Source organism: Bombus impatiens, unplaced genomic scaffold, assembly GCF_000188095.3.
Source record: "Bombus impatiens unplaced genomic scaffold, BIMP_2.2 scf_0418, whole genome shotgun sequence".
NCBI classification, from domain to species: domain Eukaryota; kingdom Metazoa; phylum Arthropoda; class Insecta; order Hymenoptera; family Apidae; genus Bombus; species Bombus impatiens.
This window is the reverse complement of record NT_176837.1, coordinates 2,562,706-2,572,598: the sequence shown is the minus strand read 5'-3', so window position 1 is coordinate 2,572,598 and position 9,893 is coordinate 2,562,706. Positions and strand designations below refer to the sequence as shown.

The 9,893-nt window shown below is 36.4% G+C and overlaps 2 protein-coding genes across 2 annotated transcripts in view; one reads left to right on the top strand and one right to left on the bottom strand.

The window, feature by feature from the left end:
• The window catches only part of LOC100749448 (homeobox protein goosecoid), a 9,112-nt gene extending 6,090 nt beyond the window's left edge, over positions 1 to 3,022 (top strand). The window contains exon 3 of the mRNA XM_003490256.3: positions 2,596 to 3,022. Within this exon, the coding sequence (XP_003490304.1) occupies positions 2,596 to 2,811 (216 nt within the window). The 3' untranslated portion in view covers positions 2,812 to 3,022. The remainder of the gene's footprint in view (positions 1 to 2,595) is intronic.
• Positions 3,023 to 4,712: 1,690 nt separating this feature from the next.
• On the bottom strand, positions 4,713 to 8,905 carry LOC105680892. The gene is made up of 4 exons (XM_024368345.2): positions 8,319 to 8,905; positions 8,018 to 8,243; positions 7,175 to 7,677; positions 4,713 to 6,720 (listed from the first exon to the last, which is right to left on the bottom strand). Exons 1-4 carry the CDS (start codon positions 8,621 to 8,623, stop codon positions 4,731 to 4,733), a joined length of 3,024 nt encoding a protein of 1,007 aa, XP_024224113.1. The 5' UTR covers positions 8,624 to 8,905; the 3' UTR covers positions 4,713 to 4,730.
• Positions 8,906 to 9,893: the final 988 nt, after the last annotated feature.

Genomic DNA, 9,893 nt, shown 5'->3' with positions numbered 1-9,893 from the left:
TATCCCGTTGATCGTGGATTCGTTTGAACCCCGGAACATTGTTAATAGCGTTAATTAAAATCAATCGTTAATCTCATTATTCGTTAAATTTATTATTCGTAAGACATATTATTCGTTCCTTTTATTGTTCGTTAAACGTATTATTCTTTAATCTAATTATTAGTTAAACTTATCGTTTGTTAATCTTATCATTTATTAAACTCATTATTCATAATATTTTGTAAAATCTTGTTTATTCGCGTAAATATATTCTCTGTTTCGTAAAACAATGGCTAATTCAAACGAAGAATCATTACGCGCCTTAAATCCTAATGATAACCCGACATATATATGTATGAATAATCAAAGAAAATCTTCTTTCTCGAAGAATATTAATGGACATTGAAAATAAAGATAAAAATCTTAATTGTTAAAAATAATAATTTTGTTTAAAACACCACTATGCTATTTCTTTAATTATTGCCTTTAGTCTCAGCTGTCTAATTATTGTCTAATAATGGTTTTCAAGAAGTGAATTTCGATCGAATAATTTCCTATCTAAATCTCTAAACACGAAAGTTTGCCTAACAATGCTAAAGATAAATTCGGCGCGCAAGAATTATCGCGATCACACGATAATGGAATACGAGAAGAATCAAGGAATGTCTTTTACTCGTGGCGGTGCAATTTGTTCGAACAGTCGTACAATCCCAAAGTCATTCACACTTATCGTAGACCAACAGAGACCACCCGCGTCGTCGGCTTTGCCAAAGGAAACCTCTTGTCTCGAGAGTCTTCGAAGACTTTGAAACAAGATATACCTGCAGCGCACCTGCCGCATCGAGGCAAGAGTTTTGGTGTTTGTACAGAATTAATAGAAAGACGACTTTCAAAATGAGAGAGAAAAAACGAAGGCGAGGGAAACGAAGGAGAACGGGGAAATAAAGGAATGACTTGAAACAGCTCGAGAGAACGAAGGCCCTAAAGCACTACGCTGTGTCCTCTCTCTGTTTGGAAAGAAGCACGATTGTTTACCCGTGCGACGGTCTTTTCCTATCTTCGTGATTGCATCAACAGAATACAGAAACACGAACGACGGACATGTTATAAAAGCAGAGACGTAAAAGCGCCGATACCTAAGTATTCGTGTAAAGTTGAGTGAAATTTGAAATTCGATGGATAATCTCAGATTGAAATTTTATCGATGCGTCGACTGATAAAAACTACCGTGTATTTAGATCGAGGTATTGAGGAAAATTTAACAAGTTGATACACGCGATACGGAGAAAGAATGTTTTGCATAAATAAATATCACGAAATATCGGAGGGAAATACGTTTGAAACGGATAGAATACTGAGGTGTGTGATTATTGTATAATTCAACGGCTAAGAGCCAGGATCAGTGCGATATTGGAAACGATGAAGCATCCTATCGGTAACAAACGAGAGAGAAAGATAGAAAGAACGAAAGAGAGAGAGAGAGAGGTCGATTGTTAGGCGTTTCGTTTAAATCGAGTCGGACAAGCGTGATGAACAAATGCTGATTTCGAATGTGGGATGAAGCCTTTTGATCTTCGATGGCTCCCTTGCCTCGTTAACAGTCTTCTCGATGAGATACACTGACTCGCAGGTGAACGAGGTTATCAATTAAACGTTCTACCTGCCATGGGTTGAAATTGAGGTCTGTTTAGTAATTTTACGATACAGTGGTGGCGAATATACCGGGGAATGAACGAAACACTTCGACTGGAATGTAATTATAGTAATCAATCGACGAATGTTAATATATCGTACAAAATAATTAGAGGATTTAAACTATTTAAACAAGGCGATTATATAACACCTTCTCTTTCAAAAATCTATAGGTATACATATTATCTCAACAGGAACTTCATAATAAATGTATTGTTAAAAGAAAAACTATTTCGTTACGTTAAATTATTTAATACACTTTTTCCCGGAGAATCCACCGTCATTTTGCGTATAGTATTGGTATATCGTTAACCAAACATCAATTGAGCAATCAACCAATTTCTTGTGTTAGATATTTATTAGATTTTTCCTTGCGGTTTCATAACAGTAAGTCATTGTCAGATTATTATATATTTTCAGATATAAATATTTTACTAACATTTGTTATTACATAGCTGTAGCTTTCGAATATTAAAAGTCATAATTATTTAACATCGTCATTAATACTTGCAATACTGCTTCTTTACAATCCACGTTTAAACAATTCAGAAAATTAATTTATGTAATAATCGCCACAAAACATCCACCTACCATATTCCAATTTACCAGTGAATATCGTAATTGATCTTAATACACAGAAAATGCGCTATATTTCAAGAATGGTCTCTATCGATGAAATACGAAATATCAAATATTTTCAGCTATTATAAAACAATCATTAACAATAAAAAAAGACGTAACCTCGTCCCCTAAAAAGAGAAATTGAAAAGGAAGGAAGTATTTAAACCTTACACGCCTCGATTCCATTTCAAGCGTTTTCATAACGCAAGGAAACATCGTTTTCCCTGTCTGAGAACTCGTAGAAAATAAACGCGGCCGCCTAGGGCACGATGAGCCACCCTCATCAAACATTTCCTATTCCAGGTGTGGTTCAAGAACCGACGTGCCAAGTGGCGTAAACAGAAACGGGAAGAACAGGAACGTATGCGGAAACTTCAACTGGAGCAACGCCAGCGTGCCGATGACAACGTTTCAACGCCTGCGGTCAAAGTAGCCGAACATTTGACGTTGACCAGACAGCAACAGCAACAGCAACAACACGAACAGGACACCGACAGCTCGGATCTCGAAGTGGCGTAGTCAAAATATCGATTGTAAAACTTTTTTCCTATTTCTTTTCGTTTCCCTTTCTCTTTTTATTTCGCCGACGGTCGAAAAGATTCGAAACATACAGGTTCTTCCTGCAGACCCCTACACAAGGGACACGTGTAAATACCGAATTAGGATGTAAATATGTTTGTACATATAGCCTATCGATGTGTATAATAGGTAGTGAAATAAATTATTGATTCAAGAAAGTCACGAAAGTCAGATGGCATTTTATTTTCACTTGAGTGGTTGTTCTTGCTTTGGAAAGTAAAATTTTTAGAGAGCTCGTAAAGAGAATAACACGATACGAAAAGGTATCGATGATCGAAGAATGAAAGAAGAATATGATTTAAGAGAAAGCTATCTCGTAATGGAACCAATTTCCATGAGAATTGAAACATTAGAATTGATTCAGGATATGAACAAAATTTAAAAGTAAGATCAAGAAAATGATTAAGATACGAAAGTCTTTGGAAAATCAAAAAGAATATCGGTGTCTGAAAAAATTCAATACCAAAGAAATTCTTCCAGCAAAGTCTATTGTAAAAAGAATATTCTAGAAACAAAGTAGATTGTCAGTGGATATAGAAACTTCTAATATCTGGAAAAATCATGAAGAATCTTAATTAATAATCAAAAAATTATATCATAAAAATAATATCTTATAATCGAGATAGATTATCAAAAACCTTTGACGACTAATGTCCATTTTACACACGATGACTTAATGTCCGTCTTAAAATTATCAATTTACTTTATTTTCTTTTTTTTGTGTGTGTGTGCATAAGTTTTACAAATAACACTACTTTCGAAACCGATTAAACGACGGTGGAAAATTAGATTCTTTAAAGAAGTATTCCCTGCTTCTTCATTCCGTGATCAATTACGCAGGAATGTGTCTAGCATGATTTCCACGTTACACTATGGATCAGTGATTAGAATCGCTGAGTAGTTTCTCTGGCGTTGTAGTTGGAATTTAGTTCTACGTGCCTTGACGATTATATTATTAGTATTGTGCGATAGAAGTGAAACAGCAGTTAGCCCTGTGCGGTAGTAGCGCCGTTTCCTGGTCACAGTAAGTTTCGCCGCTAGAGGAAAGTTCCAGCCAAGTTCGGGGTAAGTACATAAATCCCGAGGGCGACCAAGAACTAAGACGTTCTCTTGCGGTACAACTTTAATAGGTTCCGCGCCGTTGCTACACTGAGACGTAAAGACGATCGACTTAAGCACGGTTTCTTTTATTTTCACTCTTCTGTTCGAAAGATTCTCACCTTTTCTTTCTTCCTTTTATTCGAAACCGACGAATCTTTTCCTTTTCTCTCTTGGTAATTTCCTTCGAATTCGATAAAGATATTGTTGATCGAGTGCTTAGCTAATCCTCCCATCACTATTGCAGATTTTTTATATCTTTTAATTTAGAGTATAGATAAAATGATTTGGTTAGAAAGTTTCGATACTTAACAAATATTCGATGGAATAGAGTAGATTTATTTTGATATAAATAAAGGTACTAAGCTACAATGAGATACTTAAATACAAGCTGAATGAAGCTTGGGAATATCTTTTGAAGTACATCTTTTCGTTACAGTCCACTATGATAACAAAACGATTGAAGATTTGATTTACCATGATTTATCATTCAATTAGTAAATACATAAAATTACTAATTTATAAAAATTTCATTTAACATATTCACAACATATGATAATCCCTTTATTAATCTTCTCAAATGAAGATTACATAAATACAATGACTTCAATAAAACTAAAAACCTTTATCGAAATAAGTCACATTCTAAAGACTAAAACGAGACTAAAAAATGCTAAAGTAGAGTTCGAACTAGACTGCATGTAGGTATTACATATGAACAATTTAAATTTTACAAAAGGAATTAAACAAGAATCTAACGATCATCCTCCACCTTTACAGCACAATTTATCGATAGTTCGTGCGGTTTCCGCTCTCTTATGCTTCCACTTTTTCATCTGTTTTTTCTTCTCCTCGTCGTACGGGCACTCGACTTTGGTACCTCTTTTAGCTCTATCCTTCTTCTCAGCTCTTCCAACAGGAAACACAGAAGGACCTACATCGACGACCTTCAATATTTCGATAGGGTTCAGAGCAAACTGACTGCATTCCGGTGAACCGATCGTCAACACTAGAACCGTGATGAATTTCAAAAAATACGTGGCTCTTAACAGATAAACTGCTCCCTCTCCGTACGGAAACAACGGCGGGCCCAAGGAGTTAACGTCACACATATAATAAGCGCCACAAAATTTAAACACGCCTAAACAGGAGCTTTCGCACGTTAAAATACCAAATTTATACTTGAGGAACATCTGTTCTAAAGATTGCCATAAATACTTGCCAGATTTCGCGTACAATCTACCACAAATCGCTGGCAGAACCTTTGCTTCGAACATCGTCTCGCCGATCTTAAAATGACTCATCAAATATCTGTTCCAACAATTCACGTGACTATACTCATTTTTTGTGGACTTAAATTCTGCTTCTAATTTGCTATGCGTGTAATATCTGTCTCCGCACATAACAATCACGTCCAGTGTCTTCGAACTCCAATACTCAGGCGCCATAATTCTTGTCATACCAGCGCAAACCACGTAACAAGCGTACGTTTGCATCCCGCGGTTTTCTCTCTCGAACATACCATCCGTGATATGAATCTCACCCCATAAAGAAAATAATTTGTTTGATTCTTCTACGACGTATTGATGCCAGCGCATCTTCCCTAGACCGAGTTCCTTGCTGCCCTTTTTCTTCTGAGGAACAGCTAGTGATTTTGTCCAAGTGATCTTGTACAGTTTCAGCCATGTTGGTTTTTCGATCGATTCCTTGAGGTCACCTTCCTCTTGCTCGATCGTGCACGGGTCTCTCATGTCTAGAGGATCGAAAGGACAATCGTCGATGGTCTTCTTCTTCACGTAGCGTTTAGGTGGCTTTGGTGCACCTCGTTGAAGCAATTTAAGATTGTGAATTTGGCAGCAGAGATGGGACACGTGGAAAATTTGGATCGTGAAGAATTTTTCTTCTGCCTCTTCTTCGGCTGTTTCTGGTTGCTGTGCAGCGCCCGCTTCCTTCCAATAACTTATTCCTGATGGCTGTGTACGAACCGATTCGTTCGGACCACTTGCTTGCCGTTCAACGTTGGGTTCTTCCGAAACGCCCGATTCTGTTGCAGTTTCTGCCTGTTCCATGGTTAGCGATGGTTCCGTAGGTTCAAGATCTTCTGCAGTTACTGGTTGCTCGGTTTCTGCTACTGGTGTATCAGTTTCTGGTTTCTTTTCTGGTTCCTCTTTGCTCGGTTTTGGAGTAGTATAAACGTAAGCTCTTAATAAAAGAATCATCAGATGCCTTGTAAGAGATTCTTTGGAGCAAAACTTCAAGATGCAAGCATATCCGTTATCGTCCCAATAGCCGAATTCGTCGCATCGATATGGATTGTATAAGTACCAGAATAGATTGTCTTTCCAAAATGCTACGGAGAATCGAGTGGTGCGGAATATACAGTTACGATAACGTACTTTAAGTTTGTCGAACCACTCCTGCACTCTCTTGATGCCTCTGTGAACTGGCGCTATTTGTTCATCGGTTATTTTCTCGGAACCGATTTCCAGTTTAACGTTCATCAGCTCCTTTCGTTCCAGGATCATTTTTCGTCGCATGTTCCTTTCCTCGTAATCCCATGGAATATCAGTGACGATTGGAACGTCGTTTAATTCTTGAATCAATCTTACTTCGATGCTGTATTTGTAGTTGTACACGACGATATCGTCTAGCCTTTGCTTGTCCTTGATATTGATCATACCCATGTGGGTGTACAGCAACCACGCGTGATCGTACACATAATCGATGTTCGCGCTCCAGGCATACTTGTATCTTATAGAAATACATCTATTCATTACATGTTATAGAGGGACAATTTATAATTTACGTGATTTAATGCGTGAAAGATTAAAGGTACAATACTCTATACGAAACAGTTCTACTGTATAATATTTCTCTTGTCGTAGAAATACCTCTGATTATTCTATGTAAACTTCATATTACGAATCTTTTATCGATTGATAAAATATTCGCACAGAACTTTCCAATTTCATCCAACAAAAATAAAAAGAAAAAAGAAATCTCTAAACCTCTAATTATTCCAAATACAATTTACGTTATTAATCTTCTATCAAAAAATTAATCAGACATTCACATAAATCTTTTCAATCTTTTTATAATACAATTCTACGATTCATCTAATAGGAAAGAAAATAAAAGATCCTAAATCTCAAAAGTGCAAATTCTCCAAAAACTTTAAGCTTTATGAGATGTGTTCAACAGATACCTCAGTTGTGTCTTAGCTAGAAGAGCAACGATCGCCTGATAAAAGCAGAACTTCCACGTCCTTTTGCGCGCTCGTAGAACTCCCAATTCTGGCAAATGCATACCCTTCAACCCCCGAAGACATACATCTGCGTAGATCCTGGTTCCCCGAGCTTTCGAGGGTAACTCGAAAATGATGTAATCACCGTCTACTAAACCGTGCTGTTCACCAGCAGCACGATCGACTAGCATCTCCTTGGTTGATAGGGGACAAGATTGTGGGATTCGAGCATGACCTAATTCCTTACGATCGGAATAATCGTTGTTCGGATCTTGAAAACCATCGCGTACATAGTCCGGATCGCAGGGAAACAAATCTTTTCGTTTCATTCGCTTCTGCCTTCGTCTCTCCAGCAATTCTTTTGCCATGTCTCTCGTCGTGCACGGCCACATTCCTGGCCATCTATCGTCATCGGTCTTTGATATCTGTGGCTCTACCGCTGTGTCGGATTTGGAGAAGTGTACCTGATGAAGTACTCGTAATTGAGGATCTTTTTATATTGGAATATTTCTGTATAATTTATTTTTAGTTATTCGTTATTTTGGGAATGCTCTACATATGCAAACGAAGTGTAATTTTAAATAAAAATTCAAGATACAATACCTAATTTGAACATTAAGATTTTAATAAAAAATATATAAAAATAGTCTTGCATGAGTGATATAATTGCCTGGAGCAAGACCACTGTAATTGATTTTCATCCCATAAGATCATTACTAATTATCGTTGACAAAATATGCCCAATTTGTCTCAAATATCTCTATGTAATTCATGTTATAAATTACACTTCGATTATTTACTAACAGGTATGTTTGTACGCATGTTCTTCCAGATTCGTATCATCTTCGATCGATCTAATTTGTCAGGCAATTTCGATTGATCCTTCAACTGGAAAACGTTAAGTGGTAAACACTTGTAATGGGTAGGCAGATCTTCCGACGATTGAACACGAGGAAATTTTCGAAGATCAGCAGGCTTTCTATGTTTAAAAATATCATCCTTCTCTCGTTGCTTGTAGTCTTCTACGAATCTGAGAAAATTGTGAAACTGGTCACACGAAACATTAAGCATATAAGAAATACGTGGCTGCTTCAGCATTTCTTACGTTTTCATGTAAAGTTGCCAAAGCGGCACGTCGCATTTCCATTTCTCTCTCATACATCGTTCCATCCAACTTTTCAGTTTCTTCTTCCCGTGTTTCTTTCTAACTTTTGTGGATGCATCTTCATATTCTACGACATCTTCGTCCTCTTCTTCCTTTATTGTTTCTTCCTCGGTTACGGTTTCTTCGTCTTTTCCTTCCCGCTCTGTATCTTCTGTACCCTCTGTATCCTCCGTAACCTCCATGTCTGTAGTGTCATCGAGGTATTCGGTCGTAGTATCTTCATCGGTTGGTTCAATCTCGGCCATTTTCCCTCGATTTCTTCTTATTTACTTCTCTATCGATGAATTATTAACTCTTGCACTTTAACTTTCCAACTTTTGCGCCTTTTAATTTTTCACTTGACAATTTAACACGATTTTACCGAATTTGTAGATATTGTATCTCAAGCAAATTAAGTCAACTCATTTTTAACTAGCATTAATATCAGGACAATATTTCACGATAATTTAGTTTATAAGATTAAAGGATCATTCTGAAGCTCTTTTTATGTCATTTTTTACATCTTTGTAAATGATTTAACCATGATTCGATAGAAAATTTTGATATAACCTGACAAGTGATAAGCGGAATCGACTACACACGTGACATACGTTTTTCTCGTGGAATTTGAATTTGTCATCGAAAAGTATTTTCGATGCGAAAAATTGAAAAATAATTTTGTTCTATATGTCAATCGATTCGACACGGATGGACATGCAAGCGGAGACGAAAATAGGAAGAGGAAAAAACACTGTAATAAAAATGCTTTATTGTCTCTCTTGCATTCTGCGAGTCTATTTAATAACGAAGGAATTGCGTCGCGCTTAAACATTTTTTCCCGCTTAAATATACTTCCCGAAATATGAATAGCTATTTGGGAACGTCGGAGCCAACCGGGGAAGCTGAATAAATGCAGCTTCTCAAAAGGGCTGACGAAAGATTTAAAGTGTTCCGTTCTGTGATTTTGTAATTATTTTCCTCCGTAGTAGACGAAACCTTAAAATGGCAAGCAATCTCAGCGCGCGAAGCCAGACCGTGACACAAAATTTTCAAAGTGTTTATAAAATTACGCCGGCACACGATAGAAATAACGTGAAACCTTACTTTTCGGGTAATATTCTGATCATTATTTAAGAGCCCTGCTCATGCATTGACCACAAATAATTCTTGTTGCAAATGTTTCGAAACATATTTCCGTCATTTAAATAAAAACATTTGTACTTCAAAATATATGTGAATAGATATACACTTTCGCTTACAAGTAACAATTAATAATTAGAAGCAAAAGTTACTACCGTTTCGTGATATCAACGAGCTATAAATTTACATTGTCCGTTAAAAAACGTTACAATAAGATATTTTATTATTTACCAAATACGCTGCTGCATAAACATATTTACAAAGAAGTTTGAACTAATTAATCTTGGTAAATATTACGATATAATATAATATATTTTTAATATGAATATAATTGACTATATTAACAAAGCAGGAAATTTCTATCTAAATAAATTATTGATGAATGATGAAATTAAC